At 57.6% G+C, this 17,451-nt stretch overlaps 4 protein-coding genes across 4 annotated transcripts in view; 2 read left to right on the top strand and 2 right to left on the bottom strand.

Moving 5' to 3' along the window:
• The window catches only part of SODALDRAFT_329337 (SAICAR synthase-like protein), a gene marked incomplete at its 5' end in the record, with an annotated part of 5,064 nt that extends 2,201 nt beyond the window's left edge, over positions 1-2,863 (bottom strand). The window contains 2 exons of the mRNA XM_028610909.1: positions 58-2,720; positions 2,777-2,863. Of these exons, the coding sequence (XP_028462971.1) occupies positions 58-2,720; positions 2,777-2,860 (2,747 nt within the window). The remainder of the gene's footprint in view (positions 1-57; positions 2,721-2,776) is intronic.
• A 2,621-nt stretch (positions 2,864-5,484) lies between these two features.
• SODALDRAFT_329336 (hypothetical protein) lies at positions 5,485-10,304 on the bottom strand. Its single transcript, XM_028610908.1, has one exon. It carries the CDS (start codon positions 10,049-10,051, stop codon positions 5,858-5,860), a length of 4,194 nt encoding a protein of 1,397 aa, XP_028462970.1. The 5' UTR covers positions 10,052-10,304; the 3' UTR covers positions 5,485-5,857.
• SODALDRAFT_363846 (hypothetical protein) lies at positions 10,154-11,057 on the top strand (the record flags this gene model as incomplete). The annotated part of the gene is made up of 6 exons (XM_028614602.1): positions 10,154-10,243; positions 10,313-10,428; positions 10,523-10,543; positions 10,604-10,681; positions 10,723-10,778; positions 10,888-11,057. 6 exons carry the CDS (start codon positions 10,154-10,156, stop codon positions 11,055-11,057), a joined length of 531 nt encoding a protein of 176 aa, XP_028462969.1.
• On the top strand, positions 10,714-17,157 carry SODALDRAFT_329335 (hypothetical protein). The gene has a single exon (XM_028610907.1). The coding sequence runs from the start codon at positions 11,100-11,102 to the stop codon at positions 16,698-16,700; it is 5,601 nt and encodes a 1,866-aa protein (XP_028462968.1). The 5' UTR covers positions 10,714-11,099; the 3' UTR covers positions 16,701-17,157.
• The last annotated feature ends 294 nt before the right edge of the window (positions 17,158-17,451 follow it).

Below are 17,451 nucleotides of genomic sequence, written 5' to 3'. Positions count from 1 at the left end.
AGAAGGGAAGAAATAAAAAAAGAAAGACAAAAGAAAGGCGCCACGCCAGATACGCACCTCGGCAAGAAAGTCAGCAGGTCACGGTGATGCCGCTCGACCTTTTCGTAAAACTCATTCTCCCTGTTGTTGAGCTGCTTACACACGGCTCGGCGGGAGAAGCGCCAGAGGGTAGTGTGGCCGCCCACCTGGTGGCGATAGGGAATGAGTTCTATTGCCTCTAGAGGCTCCTCTTTGATTCCTACGTGTTGGTCGTGCACCTGCCGCTGATCTTGTTGCAACTCAACCTCCCCTCTCGGTGCCTGTGCTTCCCTGGTCTCCTCCGATTTCTCGTTGCTGGGGTAATGGTGCTTATCTAGCTTGTCTCGCTTTGTCTCAACGACAGACTGGGCAGCTTCGGGTGCCCGACTCGGCCTCGACTGCGCTGCATCCTGCACCTCAGCTGCCGTTGCTGGCGTTAATGCTGCCGCTGCCGCTGCCGCCGCCGCCGTCTCCTCTGTCTCCTCTGTCTCCTTCCCGGGATGGGACGGTTCTTCTACCACCGCCTCCTCTTCTTCGGGCCCTGGTTCCGGCTCGTCGGCCTTGACCAACCAAGGGTGGAAATCCCCATTTCGCGTCGCAGTCCGGGGTCCCAGCGGCGGTCTCAGGCTCGGAGCCACGTCGCTATCGTCGCTTCCTGATTCGTCCGGGCCCTGGTGGGGCACAAAGACGGCAGACGATATCTTCTCCTCACCCGACTCGTCGCCTTCTTCGTGGCTGTCTCCGACTTCGGTGCTTTCGCCCGAGCCCCGCCGGTGTTCGGTGAAACGAGGCTCCGTCGTACCCACGTCATGGGCCGCAGCGCGCGGAGTGGACGGAGTCGACTCCCCCTCGTCCTCGTCCTGGTCCTCGTCCTCGTCCTCGTTCTCGTCGGCTCGCTCTCGCGAGAAGAGATCGGCGCTCTCGTCGAACATTTGTCCGTGCTTTCGTCGCAAGCCGAAATAGTCGCGTCGTGCCTTGGATTCGTCGAGGGCAGTCTCGGTCAAATCAACCGGGAAAGTCTTCGCCCGCTGTAGTACGCCCCGTTCGGGCTCGTCGCGGGGGCCAAGAAGCGGCGAAGGCAAGGCGGTGGCCGCCGTCGCGCCCTGTCCCAAGTCATCCATGGACGTCTCCGAGCTTTCCGGGTGCGAGGGTGGCTCTCCCCCAGAAACTACCAATTGGGCATCGCTAGGGGCCGCCTGGCGATGGGTCTTCTTACGACCCTTCTCCTTCTCCTCTTTGGGGATCTTGGGGGGCATGGAGACCTTGGGGAGGCCTTCTCTGAAGAAGCGAAGGCTGTGGCTCGTCTTGCGGCTCCGAGCATTCGGTTCGGTGCCCATCATGGCTTCGGTCACGGCCTTCTCGACCTGACCATCCTCCTCCCCGTCGAGGTTACCGGCAGAGCCTATGGACCACATCTTCTCGGGACCTTTCTGCAGGCGTTGTTCAGGTGTTCGGGACGCGCAGACAGTTCGGAGCTCGGAGAGGAGATCCTTCCACTCGGAGTTGTTGGCGGGATGAGCGGCAGGGCGAGTTGCCGGCGTGGTTGTTCCGTTCGAGTGCGAGAAGCCACTTCGAGGCGGGAATTCCACCACGTCCGTGGTCTTCGTGTTCGTAGTGTCCTTGGTTTCCTTCTCAAGTTGGCCAGTAGAAACCCCCCTGTGTCTGGAGTCCCGACTGTAGGCGAGACGGTCGGCAAACATGCCGGCGATGTCGCCGAGATTGGTCGCATCGTAGGATGACGGGGGCGCGCCAACAGGGGCGGCCGGGGAGAGTATCGCGGCCATGGGAGCGGACGTCGTCGAGGCGGTAGTGGTGGCTGGGGTCACGGAACTGATGGTCGGAGCAGTCCGAGGCGTTACTGAGGCGCGATCGCCCTTTTCGCGGGATACACCATGGGAGTTGGCACCTGCGCTATTGTGGCTGTTATTATGATTGGTAGTATTGTTATTACTGCCGCTGTCCCTGCCGCTGTCGCTGCCGCTGTTGTTGTTGTCGTAGCTGTTGCTGATCGAGGGCGCAGGCAAAGTCAGGGACTGAAGTGTAGTAGCAAAAGGCGGCGTCGCAAGCGGCGTCGCAACTTCGGACGGCGGCGAGGGCTGTTTGTTCTTAGTATTGGCGGTGGCAGCAGCATGGGAGGGTGGACTTGGGGTGGTTTTGGGACGCGAGTCATCCGAGTGGGAGGATGGTGAAGTGGATGTGGAAGTTGAAGCGGAAGGAATGCCACGCGCACTCGCCAAGGCCTGTGTCAGAAGTGACGGGCCGGAGTGCCTGGCAAGGGCTGCAGGGCCGCGAGTCTTCTTATTTTGGGTAGAGGCGGGAGCGGCAGTGGCACTTGTCGTGGTGGTGCCGGTGCCAGTGGTAGTGGTGGTAGTGGTGGTGGTAATAGTGCTGGGGCAGGTGCAGGTGCAGGTGCCGGTACCGGTGCTGCTAGGCGCGTTTGGGAGTGCGACGTGCCCAGCTGGTTGGGCAGCTGCGGGTCCAGCAACAGGGACGGAAGCGAGATGAGCAGGGGGCTGTGACAGTGGATGTGGCTGTCCTGCGGGTAGTGATTGGGTGATGGAGTCGTGGTCGATTTGTTGGATGTCAGGTTCGATGATAGGTGCAGAATCAGGAGGGAAGGAAGAAGAAACTTCGGTGGTGAAGGATTTGAGGTCATGGAAAGTACAAGGGTCCCGGTCCCGGTCTCGGTCCCGATGCTGGTCCTGGTCATGGTCAGGACCAAGGGCAGCAGAGCCATTATTATGGTTATCAGTCTCACCGCCGACTGGAGAGGAATGGGTGCCAGCATGACCAAGGCCGTTGTCGAGCCCAAGCTTCTCATGCTTCTCATGCCTCTCCCCATTACTGACAGGCTGCGCTGTCCATGTAGACTCGGACGCAGACTCCGACGCAGACGCAGAGACAGAGACAGAGGCGGACGTGGACGTGGACGTCGGGATGGTGTCAGTGGCGGCATGGGCATCGGCATCGGGTGTGGAAGCGGATGCAGGTCTCATCGTTGTAGCACGTGCGGCATTTTCGAAGTTCCGATGCGAGCTGGACATGAGGAGGACATTGGGCATGCGCAGAAGGATGAGAGAGAAAGGATGAAGAGCGTCGTGTCGTCGATAAGGGAAATTTGGGGTGTGTGTGGTGGTGATGGTTGGCGGTGGTTGGCGGTGGTTGGTGCGGCGGCAAAGTGATAGTGATGATTAGGTAGGTGCTACCGAGTAAGGGCGGAGGAGAGATAGATGGAGAGAAATGCCTAAGGCTGGGACCGTGTGGGAAAAAGGTCGGGGCATAAATTAACGGTATTGTGGAGATTTTGCTTTGTACGCCTTTTTTTCGTGGGTCACTTGGATGGGGCTATGTAGAATTACCCCATACAACCCCTGTTTAATTGTTCAAAGCGGTATATTCCTGTTTTACCTAAAAGGGTAAAACACGAAGGTTCGAGGAACGTACTGCACTAATAGCACCCACGATATAAAAAAATTCAATATCATTATAAGACATCTCTAAGTTGATCTGGAATCGATCTATAGCTATTTTATATAGGAAAGGATTTAGTTACTACTTATACACGCTACGTGGGAGGCAGTTTCTATTAAGCTAGGGTTAGAGTATACTCAATAGATGCCTTCAGTGAGGCGAGGTGCGGGAACGAAAGGCTTGTCAAAATGCGCCTTCGGGTACAAATGTTTATTAGGAAACTAGAAGAGTCGACTCTAGAACTTGGCAGGCACTAGGGTGTCAATCCTTGCTTCGAGACAGACTTTGTTATCTTTCGGTATTTCGGTATAACGCACGAAGGATGGACAGATATGTGCGGAGCTTAACATGTACGTGTAAGGTACCTACCTAATTACAGAGTCTTCGCAGATAGGGCCAGAAGGACCCACAAAAGAGGGGGAGCGGGACCGTTTGCTGTCTTCCCGATCACCATTACCCAATATGACGATGATACCATTGAGATTGAGGGGAACAATTACCTAAATAATAGCTTCTACAGAAGGTCCTGTATGGATACCCAAGCTTATGGTACTCCGTCTGCAGAATGACATCTGTGGAGGTCGCTCTCTCCGTCCTGTATCACTGTATGATCTCGTATCGTACTGTGACACCAAGTGCCAAGTAATACCTGGAGGTCCTTGCCTTTGGCTGCCTCCACTGCTGACCATCCAGGTTCCCACGTGCCCAGGTACACGGAGTAGTGGTACAACATCGTGAACGGAACACTTTCATAGGGTACTTTTTACGGAACAGGAATACCGGTAGAGTACGGAACCAGACCGGAGCAACGTAACATTTACAAATATTAATGTCGATGTCCTGGTCACGATGGGATTCTACCTTACCTTATTCTTCAAAGAAGGTACCTAATAATCACTTGGTACTGACGGGAAGACGGGAAGAGAACGATCACGACGATGCCTTCCCTCATTCCATCTACTCCGTACTTATTCCATCTACTTGTTACCGCCTAAAGTCGACTTTACCATGAACCCTTCCTTTCAGATAGGGCCAAGATTTCATTTACCCGACCGGGAATTAAATGAGTACCTAACACAGATGCGTTTTTCAGAACATCCAGACAATAGACTTATTAGCCATTGGCACGGGCATCGGATGAGCCACCATCCCGGGGAGGCCTCAAACCGGCCGGTCTCCCGCTTCGGCCCGCGTCCAATTTCGTCAATTTCGTCTTGTCAGACATCAAGACCTCCAGAGTAAGACCATGACTTTGGGGGAGTACATAATCAACTAATAAAAACTGGGCATCCATCCGTTAATGCCACGCCATACGAAGCCATCGGAACACGTTTCTCGTACCGATACTCCCAGAGGCCATAGTCCGGGGAGGGCAAGGATCCAGCCCGACCACGGATCAAAGACTTGGACCTGGGGGTCTCTTACCAAAAAGTCAAGAAGTCAAGACGTCAAGATTGAATTCCCACCAATCGTCCCACAACGTGGTCTCCAATCCTGGCTCTGCGACGACTTCATCTCATCCTTCCTCTCAACAAAAGACAACGCCAGACAGCACTTCAACACTTTTTGCTACCCCATTCCATCCCTCCAGAAATGCATCACTTGGATCCCTCTTTCACCGGGGAATGGAATGCCAAACAAGGCCAAGGCTCGTTCAAGACACCATGGTCGCTGATGCGTCTCCCCGGCTGACGAAGTGGGATAAGCTCAGTTGACCGCATTCCTTCGATACGTCATTTTGATTCGATACTCCCTGACTCGAACATCGGCCGAGCGTCTTTGTGGTGTCCAAAGAGATGGCGAGAATTAGCCATGTGGATGGTCTGTGAGCCGTGCTCTACGTTCCTCGGACCCCCTTACTTATTGTCTTTGAGAAAAGGGAGGGAAGGAAAAAAGGGAGAGAGATAGGGGACCGTCGACAAGGACGACCATATCTCCATCGTAATCCCAACAAAGAACTCGTAGTGATGATGCAAAGACGATTACTATGTTCATGTGAATTATGTAGTATGGTATGGTATACTGGCCTCGTAATGTGACAAGACGTCCAAGCAAACTATCGTACACCTGATGGTCCTCCATACCAAACCCAGTTATTATTATACCCGAAAACAAATAGCCTCCCAAACTCCTCTGCTCGCTAGCAAAACATGCATGAAACCAGACATGCAGGTTGATCGTGGCATCCCTGAACAGATGCCTCGACCTCATGATCTTAGCGCCGCATAGGCGTCTCCTGGTTGGTGGTGATACAAGGGGCTCATGGACACTGTCCCGTGCCCGGGTATCCTGCCCGATTATCCATCCCCTATCCCCTCGGCTTGTAATTCCCGTGCTGCCCCGGAATAAGCCGCGCGAAGCCGTCCGGCTACGCCAGGGGAAACAACCCCTCCATCCTCGGCGCGCTCCGCGTCGTCCTTTCCGACCTGGCACGCGCAACATCTGCTTCGACGCTAATGAGCTCAATATACTCATCCAAATCCTGCAGGACGGCATCGACATCATCCATTTCCTCCTCAGTCGACTCCCCCACGTCCTTCTCGACATTCGCCTTCTCGGCATTCGCGGAAACAGCGGCACCCTCCGACCCGGCGCCCTGGTTCACGTGTATCCCCTTCGCCATCTCATCGGCCGCCAAAAACGCATCTGCCATGGCCGTGGGCGCAGGGCTCTCGGGCCCACGCGACGGCGACGACGACGACGACGACGACGACGACGGCAAGATGCGATGCCTGTGACCTTTGGCGTGGAGCCTGACCGCATTGAAGTGCCCGTGGAACGCGTCTTCCCGGTTGGCCGGTAGGTCGGCGAGGGCTTGGTCCGGGGGAGGAGACGCTGCCCTGCCGCCGCCGCGGGACGGAGATGGCATGGCGGGCGTGGTTGCCGGCAAGGCGCGGCTGTCTCCGTCGTCCTCCCCGGTCTCGCTCTCGCAAGGGAGGGGTCCCCAGGAGACTCGTTTGGCGGGACGCTCTGGACAGCCCGGGCTCGTTGAAGAGTCGGTCAGGATGCCGCGTTTCTTGCCACAAGGGCCGAGCGAGGTCCTCGGTTCGCCCGTCGGGTGGTGAGCGGGTTCCGGGGAAGGGGATCGGAAGTCCCTGAAAGCCCTGAGAGTAATGTTGGTGGGAGCCGGAGCCGTCGGGACCTTGGCTGGCGCGGGCGTCGGTGTATGTTGTGTGTCTAGTAGTGGATAGGGGCTTACGTATGCCGCTTTGGGCGTAGGGCCCATGATGCGCTTGCTGATACTCTCATTTGTCGGCGCCGCTGGTGCTGCTTGCCCCTGCGAGTTCTCGGCCGTCTTGCGTTGCGACGGCGAAGCGAACGACGACTTGAAACCGATGCCGGCCAGTCGGAGGGCGTGATGAGCAACTAGGCGCATACTGTCGAAGCTCCTAGACCACGGACTCTGCGACTCCTGTTGCGTTGCACCCTCGGCTGCACTGTTCTGGCTTGATGAGAAGTCAATTTGCTGCCTCAAGTCCAACTGTGACGCTTCTGGTTGCCAGGGAGTCTGCTGCGACGGTGGCACCAACGAGTTCTGGCTACTGCTGCTGTACGGGCTAATGTACGCCGTGGACGCTTGCCTCGCGGCTTGCCTTGGCTGTGTCTTGTGCCTTTTATCCACATCCATGGGGTCGTGGTGGATGAGTGCGTCGATGCGGAGTACATCTGACAGCCTCTTGACTGATGCGACCACGACCGGATTCTGAGATTCGTCCCAGGCCGTTTCCTGAGATGGCGCCACCATACTCCCGTCGCGCAGAGCGGCAGTCTCGGCCGGAGGAAGCTGATTTGAGAGGCCATCATGAGATGTGTGCGCATGCGACGTGACATGGGGAAAAACCACCTGGGTGGCTTTCCACGGGCTCTGCTGCGAAGCGGGTACAATGAGGGACACATCCTCAGCTGATTCGATCTCGCCGACATGGCTCTCGAGCGGTGTGACCTCAGATGCCGCTTTTTCGAGTGGGGTTGTCTCGCGGCGGACTTGTCCTACCTGCTCGTATTCGCAGGGGTTGGGTTTCTGAGCCGTGTCAGGTAAGTCAAAGGTCGGGCGTTCGGCTTCGTTCGTAACGACCACGTCAGGGGTTTTCTCTTCGGTGACCGGACTCATATCAGGTAAAGAAGGGGTTGGACTTTCGGTCTCGTTGGTAGTAACTATGTCTGGTGTTCTCTCTTGAGTGATGGGAGCCATGTAAGACGATTCGGAGATTGGAGTTTCGACCGTGCTCGCGACGATGATGTCGGGCATTATTTCTTCGATGACTGGAGCCGTGATAGCCAAGGAAGAGCTTGAAATTTCGGCCTCGGCCATGGCGATCGCATCAGGGGCCTTCTCTTCCGTTTCCGGAATGATGTTGGGTAAGAGAGAAGTCAGGAGTTCGGCCTTGTCCGTAGCGACCACGCCCTGTGCCCTCTCTTCGGTGGCCGGAGCCGTGGGGGGCAAAGAGGAAGTTGGTATTTCGACTTGCATTTCCACTTCGTCCATGACAATCACGTCGGGCATCTCCTCTTCCGTTTCCTCGACTACTTGGACTTGCTCAACTTCTTTAACTTCCTCGACGTCCGCGACTTCTTCGACTTCTTCGACTCCTCTGTCAGCGTCACATTCGTGGTTCGACACATCTTCGTCAATCTCCATCTCGACCGGCAAACTCGTTTCTGGCAACTGGGCAGGTGTGAGGTCCTGTTTCGGCTCGGGTATGTCTTCTCGCAAGGGCGACCCCGCAAGACAGCCAGGACGTTCGTTATCGGGCGCAGACTCCTCCTCCTCGTCAAATGCCAATGGAAGGTTGTCCGTTTCGATTTCGTCGCCTTGGCTAGCCACCTCAGCATCCATGCATTCGACGAGCGTGCCAGAGTCGAACGTAGGTTGCGAGCTGGGAACGACGTCGATGGCCTTGGTTGGTTGGCTGTCGAGTTGGGAGGGACTCAGGCTCTCCTCTTCTGAAGCTTCGCCCATGGCATCAATGGCTGGGGCGTTGGAAGGCGCGGCGCCGCCTGAAACTGACGCTTGTGGCTGAGGTTTCGCTGGGTCGGGCGAAGCTGGTTGGGTGGAGGGCTGGGTGGCGGCGAAAGTATTTTCGGCCATCTGTGCTTGTTCGGGTTCGGGAGACGGGTTACTGGCAGTAGTAGAGCTTGCATCAGTAAGCAAGTCCGAGCTGACGTTCTCGAGACTACATATGTCTCGAGACGGAAGCTCCAGTTCTTCTTCCTCCCGGGTGCCCAGGGACGTAAAGTCGGTAACGTCGTCGTCGAATGTTTCGTTGTCCGCATCGTCTGTGGCGTTGTCGACCCGGGAGTCGTCCAGATTCTCTTCTTTGACGACCACTCGAGGTGACAAGGACGGCTCGGGTAAAGACGAAGCAACCTCGCGCCGGGGTGAAACGGTCTTGTTCGTCTTTCGTCGAGCTCGGAAGACGAAGCTGTTGTCTTGCTGCGTCTCGAATTCCAAAGCGTTCTCCTCCTCCTCCTCCTCCTCCTGCATTCTAGCTTCGGCCCTCTTCTTGGACATCTTCGACGTGGGGGATGAGTGTGCATTCGTGGCATAACGGAGGAACCGCCTGCTTGGACTGCTCTTGGGGCCAGACAATGGTTGGCGGTGCGAGACTTGCGATCGGACCGATGCGGCGGGCCAGGTCCGTGACTTCTTCTCCGTGGAGCCGCTCGGCCACGAGAGCTCGTCATCCGAGAGATCCACGCCGCGTACGAGCCCCTGGGGTGCCCCCAGTGGGCCGCAGCGCGTGGGGATCTTCCGGTCGGACGATTGACTGCTCTCCGGACTCCGCAAACTCGTCTGGACACCGAAATTCAGCTCGTCCTCTCCCGAGACATCGTCCCACAGCTGGCTGCTGACAAGCTTCCGTGTACTGGGGCTGCTGTTGGCATTCTGCACGAGCATTGATGCCATATCCTCTTCGTCAAGACTTTCGCTAGTTCGCAATCGTTTCCCATGGGGGCGTTTGAGCCAAGAGGAAGTGCCGGCTGGTCTTTTGCGCGGGGTGTTAGGGGACAAGATTTCCTTCTTGGGCTTCTCGGGTTCAACCGTGCTCCTCCAAGTTTCCACTTTTGCCAGTTCATCCTCGTCAAGATACTGGTGTGGGATATCGGCAGGGCGGTCGAGACTTTCAGGACTAGGGAGATGACAGACCGAGCCGGGTCGTGTCTTGGGGTGGTTTTCGGCAAAGGAGTCGTCGATACACGGTGAAGCGGAAGATGGTATTATGGCCAGTCGCTGGGAAACCCTGACGCGGTGAAGGCGTCTGCGTGGGCCAGTCGTTGTGGTTGTGCGGGATTGAGACCTCAACGAGCCTTTCTTGGAGCGCCACGGATTGACCCAGCCCGAGGCTTGATCGAAGGGGCCTTGTAGCGTGGAAGAGAGGAGCCGTATGGGTGCCCCCTCGAGGAAACGAACGGCGGACTTCTCGTACGCCCACTTGCGATGGGCTGGGCTTGGATACTGCTCGTCGTCGGAACCTTCCCATAGGACTTCGCTCGGATCAGCTTCGCAGTATAGAGGTTCGTCCCCGGCTTGGAGCAAGCTCTCGCAGGGGGCCGTGGCCATTGCGGGTTGGACTCTTGGGTTATCTCGTAGGGTCGCTCATCGGCTGAGATTGAGGTTGACGGAGGGTGATGGCAGGTGATAGTAGAAAAGAAATACGAATCGATGGCTGAGAGAAAGGGGGCATGGAAATGGCGGGAGGACTCCGTGTGGATAGTCAGGACACTTCGATTCAGCTGGGCGGAAGCCGACGTGGTGGAGGCTGAATTGGGATAATTAGGGAAGGGACAAAGACCAGTGATAAACGATTTTGACGGTGACAAGGGAGATGCGGCTGAAGACGTTGGGAGCTTGGGGCTTGGGGCTTGGGGCTTGAGCCATGTCAGTGCGCGCTCGCTGGTCACAGTTCACCTGGGAGACGCGAAACCCCGCGTCCCCCCGTGTCACGCCGCGTATACACGTGACATCGTGTTAAATTAAAGTTCCCGACCAATTAAACCATTGCATAGAGGATTAGGTCATACAGTGCCACAGTCAGTCGGCGGTGTGGCTCGGGTGCAGTAGAGCCACATGTGGCTGATGTGTTGGATCCCCACTTGTTGACACGGCAACCAGTTGTGTTTATGTCAAACTCAGCAGGGGTCGGTCGGTCGCACCTTCCCAAGTTTTCTACCCACCTCATACACGCGACAGGTACGTACTCTACTACTCCGTACACTTTGTACCAGTGACAGTGACGACAACAACGAGAAACCAACGCGTTCCATCACCATCACCATCTCGACCACCAGTGCTCGACATCAATCTAGAACCGTCGCCGATATTAACACACCAACAACCTTCAGACTTCAATTCTAGTTTTTTTCTATATTCCGTCGAGACATCCTATTCCTCCCCAGCATTCAATTCCCATCGAACCAACGAACAAACGAATCCCATCACGCGAACCTCCACTCGATCCACCAGAGACGCCCTCAACCCTCAACCCTCAACCCTGAGCTTGCTTCCCCTCCTCTTCCAGTTCCTTGGCTGTGTGCCGAACCGACGCTATTCCATGGACTGTCGATAGCCTGGGATTTCCTAGCCTCTTTTTTCCTACCGGTCTTTCGCCATGTCGCACGCGTGGCTCGATTCTCTCTCCGAGGATTGGCCCTCCCAGGCTGGATCCGATCCCTCCCCACCAAACCAGCTTCCAACCCTCAATGTCGACGAGAATACGCGGCCATGCAGTGCCAGAGGCGCTGGAAGTAAGATTCCTTTGCCCATTGGCAAGCTAAAATATGAGTTACACACCGACACTCTCGACAACAACAATACCAGTGTGCATACGCATGCACTCGGCTTGAGCGAACGCAACATCCCCTTGTCAGCGCGAAAGGCTTCCAAATTGTCCCATAGTGTCAGATTCACGGGTGACGGACACAATTTTAGCCGCAGATACTCAACTTCTACTGCTGGTTCCGTGGTTCACAACACTGTCCAACACAAATCTCCCGGTCTCTCCGCGAGCAAGGGACATGGACACACGCCCGAGTGGAAGCGGCGGTTAGTATATGGGGAAGTGCAATACGGCGAACAACGCGACCTCTTCTCCTCAGCCGCCGCTGGCTTGGAGGATATCTTCAAGCCGCCACCACCGCCCCTGCCCCGAGACGAATTTTCCGATAGTTCACTGCTGCCACCACGCGACACCACGATGCCCTCCAGCCCCCCCATCATTCACCACCACCACCCCCACCACCAGGAGTTCGGCACACCAGAATGGGAGGATGATGGCTACGGTGACGATGACGGTGACGACGGCGACGACGGAGCTTTGGCACAGGCGAGGGAAGGTAGTCCCAGTCCCAGCCCCCGCAAGCTCCGCGGACTCTCCTACAGGAGGACGGACGAGTCCTTCGACCAGAGCAAGCTGAGTGGTGCTACCGACACTGCACATCGAGACAGCCAGGGCCAGGAACCCACGGCAAGGGAGAGCGTGCCCACTGCGGCTACCTCCTTGATAGGACTTGCGCCCCCGGACGACCACTCGAGGAAGACTAGTGGCCAGAGCTACATCCGGAACGAGGACTTTAGTCCCATCATACTCACATGCCGCCAGGGAGGTGACGGCCAAGTCGGCTTTACCCCGGTATCTGCCGATCAACTCAAGGAACGGCTCGAAAAGCTACGAAACGACCAGATGCTCCTGCCTGCCTACGTCGACCGCGACCTGGACAACGTTCACGTGCACCCCGATGACGGGCATGACGACCTCTCCGGCCACGAGTCTTCGACAGCACATTTGGCACCTCTTGGAGACTTCGTCAATGTACGACGTGGCGGCCTGTCGGCGGAAGGATCATTTAGGCACCGTATGCTTAGTCCAGTGGGTGATACCTCAGAGATGCTCCCCGAGGAGTCCCTTCAGGCAAGCACGCCGAAGCAATTCCCGACCATCAGAAGCTATGACCTGGGCCAAGGTAGCTACCGATTCACGACTGCCAGCCCCCCCGAGCCCCGGGCACCGTTTCCGAGCCCCGAAAAACAACAACCGGTCCATGCAGGGTCGAGTCCGCTGAAGCTCTTTGGACCCTACGACACCTTTACCAACCAAACCCTCCTCCGCCGAATAAGCCAGTTTGAAGAGCGGTCGTCCGACGCATCCGCATCTCAGTTGTCTGCCGGCAGAGACCCGGTCAAAGAATCCAGGCCGAACAGGGACGGGCACCGCGTCGTCTCGAGCACTGGATCGGTCAGCCAGTTCGGGAAGGGCGACTTGGAGGGCTATCAGTTCAGCGAGGAAGCCTCTTTGCCACGGCTTGTAGAGGAAAGCCGGGCCGAGTTTGGCTCATACGAGGAAAATGTCGAGGTGGATGAATCCCCAGCTTCCGGGCCAGGTGTCGGCCACCGGCTCCGAGGCGTATCGCATCAGGAGGAGCGTGTGCTGATGCAGAAGAAGCGCCAGTATGTCGACGCAGTGGCTGCTTCACGATACAACGCGGCGGTATCCAAGGTGTCGGCAAAGTCTGGCGCTTTCCCTCATCTCGAGCCTGCCAGATCAGGACCAACAGCGGCGGGAACACCGAAACGAGACAACAGCAGCGACCCCAAGAGACCTAGGACGTCCCCATCGAAAGATCCAACTCCCAAGCGCAGGAGAACCCTCCACCGATCCGACGTCGCCTTTGTTCACGACCAGCAACGGCCTACAGTTCAATCGGTCCAGAATACGCACCGGCACATGCAGTCCATCATGGGCAAAGGCCGCAAGGACCCTCGCCCTGCTGGCGTCCGACACTTGGCGCCTGCCAGTCATCCCCTCTCCTCCCACAATGCCCCCCGCCCCAGGACGCCCACCCCGAGCCAGAGGTCATCCCTTCAGAGAGACCGGCATCCCAGCTTTGAGACTACGGCGGGAGAAGATTCGGCGCGGCGATCCCCCAATCGAGCCTCGCCACCGGGCGTCCGTGTCAACGACAGGAGCCCCTTGACCGAGACGGATCGCAAGCCATCCATCAAGACGCAGGATTTCGTGGACCAAGCCGGCGCCATCATGGCCATGATCCGAAACGGGGCCAAGCCTCCCAGCGCGCTTGCCAGCGTCGAGGAATCGGACGGAGAAAACGGCGGTGGTGGTCCCAGCCCAGGCTTCCAGGACGATTCGTACGAGTCGACCAACGAACCGTTCTCCCGGCCGCCGAGCCGCGAGGGGAAACCGGCCGTGACCAGGCTGCCGGCTCGTCAGGAGGACCCGGAGATCCTGAAACACCTGCAGAAGTACCAGGAAGAGAGCGACATGGGAGACGTCATCGCCTCTTCGCTGCGGTCCGTGAAGGAGGCGCAGGAAGCCATCCGCGCCGCGAAAGAGGTGGAGCGAATGCTGGGAGAGAGCCCGTACGGGTCGGCTTACCCCGAGCACATCGACGACTTGGACGACGTTAGCGACCCGCCTAATATCCGCATCAGTCTCGGACCGGCGGCGGAGCGGTTCGCCGGGATGCAGCAGCACGAGAATGAAAACCCCACGTACTCGACCGGATCCACGTACGGGACAATACCGACCGGCTCGTCCCGCGGGTCCGATTCGCGAAGGACCATTGCGCCGCAGAGCGTGTCGCACCTCATCCCTGACCAGGTGGGAAGCATGTATCTGGACAGGCAGAACAACATCTGGATCAAGAGGAAGGGGAGCGGTGGCGGCGTTGGACCGAGACATGTGCCCCCCTCGTCGGATACGGAAGATGATCCCTTCGCCAGCATTCCCGACCTGTCGGTTGATCTGACCAAGGAAATGAAAAATCTTCGCCTTACGTCAGGGCAGCGAGAGCAAGAGGAAGAAGCACTGAACAACGGCGCGGAGGAGGGAGAGGACAGACCTGGGAGGCAGTGTCAGACGCCGCAGAGCCAGAAGAGCAAAGGATACGTGACGCTGTCGCCCAACGAAGCCCTTTCGGAGGGCATCCACTCGCAGGCCCGCGAAGAATTGTCGAAACTGGAGTCCAAAGCCAACAGTCCGGCCGGCGACCACGACGACGTTGAGCAGGAAATTCGCTTGGAAGATCGCATTACGCCGTCTCGGAGGCGCATTACTATCTCATTTTCCTCCCCCATTGCGTCGATCATCCGCGACATGTCTGGCGATGACATCGACAGCCTCGAGGACGATGAAGGCAGTTTCCTCGCGCTGCCCAGGGAATCCGGGTCGGAGTCAAGGGCCAAGAACGTAAAGTACGAGTACGCGAGTCTGAGCAAGTTATCGTCGCGCAAAAAACTGTCTCAGTCGCACCCTGCGAAACGAACGGCATCGAGGCGCGTCTCCGTCCACGGGCAAGCTTTCTTCCCTCGGCCCGTGTCGCGCATCGAAGAGCGGGACGAGGACTACCCCGATCCTCAAAAGGAGGAAGCAGATGCCGAGAACAAGCAGGTGAGCATCGTGGGCGACACCAGCGTCGTCAGCCACGCGCCGGAGAAGCGACATGGCAGCCTCGGCGTTATCATGTCGACGCCGGGCATGGGCCCCGAGGCCAGCACGATCATCGGCCACAACGTCGGGAACCTGTCCCTCAGCCCGCTTTCGGAATTCACGATGAACAACAACCAGGACCAGTCGTTCGGGCTGGAGGTCAGCTACATCGTCAAGGACCGACACCTCGTCACCGGGGACGGGTCCAAGCGGGTCATGTCCATGGCGGTGCGCGAGCTCGTCGACAAGCTGACCGAGGCGGAACCGGTCGAGCCGAACTGGGAGGACGTTATGGAGCTCGACGTCAGCGACAAGCGGCTGTCCAGCCTGCACATGCTGGACGAGTTTTGCAAGCGGCTGGTGACGCTGGACGCATCCCACAACGGGCTCGCGCATCTGGACGGCGTGCCCTCGTCGGTGCGGCAGCTGAAAGTCACGCACAACATGCTGAGCGAGCTGACGTCGTGGGATCACCTGTCGAACCTGCAGTACATCGACGTGTCGAATAACGAGCTGCACAGCCTGGCGGCGCTGAACAACCTGGTCCACCTGCGGAGCGTCCGGGCGGACAAGAACCGGCTGACGTCGCTGGACGGCCTCAACTTCCACGACGGCCTGTTGACGCTGCGGGCGCGGGACAACCTCATCGAAGAGGTCGACCTGGAGGGGACGAACCTCTGCCGGCTCGTCGAACTCGACCTGTGCGGGAACAAGATCCGGGACGTCCGCAACGTCGACCAGCTCGGGTCGCTGCAGACGTTGAAGCTACGACGCAACCGACTGACGAGCTTCGACGCGGCCGGTGTTCTGCCCTCCCTACGATACCTCGACATCAGCGACAACGAAGTCTCGGGTCTCGACCTCGCCCACCTCCCCTCGCTCCGCCTGCTGCACGCCGACAGGAACCGCATCAGCAAGGTCACGGGGTTCGCGCGGGCGAAACGGCTCGACAGCGTCTCGCTGCGCGAACAAGGCGGCGGCGACGCCGAGCACCGCCTCGACCTGTCCTCCTTCCTCTCGGCGGCCTACGAGGTGCGCAAGCTGTTCCTGTCGGGCAACTACCTCGGCGACAGCTTCGCCCCGCGCGTGGATTTCCTGAACCTGCAGCTCCTCGAGCTGGCCAACTGCGGGTTGCGGACCTTGCCGGCGGACATGGGCCAGCTGATGCCGAACCTGCGGTCGCTGAACCTCAACTTCAACGCCATCGCCGACGCGGCGCCGCTGCGGTTCATCCCGCGGCTCAAGAAGCTGTTGCTGGCGGGGAACCGGCTCGCGGATTCGACGGGCGTGGCGGGGGTGGTGACGGAGTTTCCGCACCTGGCGCGGTTGGATCTGCGGGGCAACCCGGTTACGTTGGGGTTTTATCCCCCGCCGTCGCAGCAGCAGGCTGTGGTTCGGGTTGATCCTGCGGACGCACATGCGGATCCGTTTACGTTGCCTGAGGCGGATGGCGAGAGGGATGCGTTGTTTGCGGGGAGGTTGGATGAGGCGACGAGGTTGCGGAGGCGGTTGTATCATGTGGTGTTCGCCGGGTCGTGTTTGCGGCTGAGGGTGTTGGATGGGCTGGCTGTGGATCGGAGGGCGGTGATGGCGAAGGATGGTACCATGGAGGCTTTGGTGGGTGAGGGGCTGCTTCCGGGGGGTGTGGCGGCATCTGATGGCGATGTTGTTGGGATTGAAGCCCCTGAGACGACTGGTGGTGTTGTTGATGCTCCTGTTAAGGAGGGAGAGGACAGTCGATGGGGAGCGGAGGACAGTTTCGCCTAAGGGGCTGGGGGAAGTTGCAAGGAGGGGGCTTCATGTGAGCGAGGGAAGATGAGATGTCTGTGATAATCCTACGAGGCATAGGGACTAGGAGTCTGGAGGCGTTTTTGGGATTGTAGACTGGTGCGTCTTTTCTTGGTTTGTTCGGACTTTGGGCTCTGGAGGCACTGGCTTCTTATGATTTGGTTTGCGCTGCGGGTTTGCATTGACGCTATCATGAGGGAAAAGGTACTGTAATGAATAGGGGAAGCATCGATTTTGCGAAGTTTATGACAAGGAATATTTCTTTCTTTGATTCTCTTTGTTTTCCCGTTTCCTATTCTCCCCTGTGTTAGTGAGTTATGAGATGGTGATCGGGCGGTATATCACCCCCTTCCCTACAGAATCTGTATATGTGTAAGGAATCTAATATTAGTATTTCATTACGGATATCGATCGAAGTTTGAGGTTTAGTATCTGAGGCAGTGTAGTGAGTATGAATGCATGATTGAAATGAGCGCCCAAAGGAAAGTACAGCTAATAATAAGGATTCTTTAAGGAGGGCCGTGGGAACGTAGAAAGATATTAGAATCCAAATTATAGTGCTGTTGGTAGTGCCCCAGTCGGAATAACCTCACCCTTGTTTCAGGGGCCCTTGGTTTAGCTTCTTCTCCGGGGAATATAGGCACGATGCCGAGAGTACCTAGAGTGCAAGCATATTACGCTGTAATTACCCCCTATTTCGTAAAAAGGCAGCTACCGTAGATAAGAGGAG

Source organism: Sodiomyces alkalinus (assembly GCF_003711515.1).
Source record: "Sodiomyces alkalinus F11 unplaced genomic scaffold SODALscaffold_12, whole genome shotgun sequence".
NCBI classification, from domain to species: Eukaryota; Fungi; Ascomycota; class Sordariomycetes; order Glomerellales; family Plectosphaerellaceae; genus Sodiomyces; species Sodiomyces alkalinus.
The sequence above is the reverse complement of the archived record's forward strand: the minus strand, read 5'-3'. Positions and strand labels throughout refer to the sequence as shown.

Coding starts and splice junctions, on each gene's coding strand:
- SODALDRAFT_329336 (XM_028610908.1), bottom strand. CDS start 10,051: ATGGCCACGGCCCCCTGCGAGAGCTTGCTCCAAGCCGGGGACGAACCT.
- SODALDRAFT_329335 (XM_028610907.1), top strand. CDS start 11,100: ATGTCGCACGCGTGGCTCGATTCTCTCTCCGAGGATTGGCCCTCCCAG.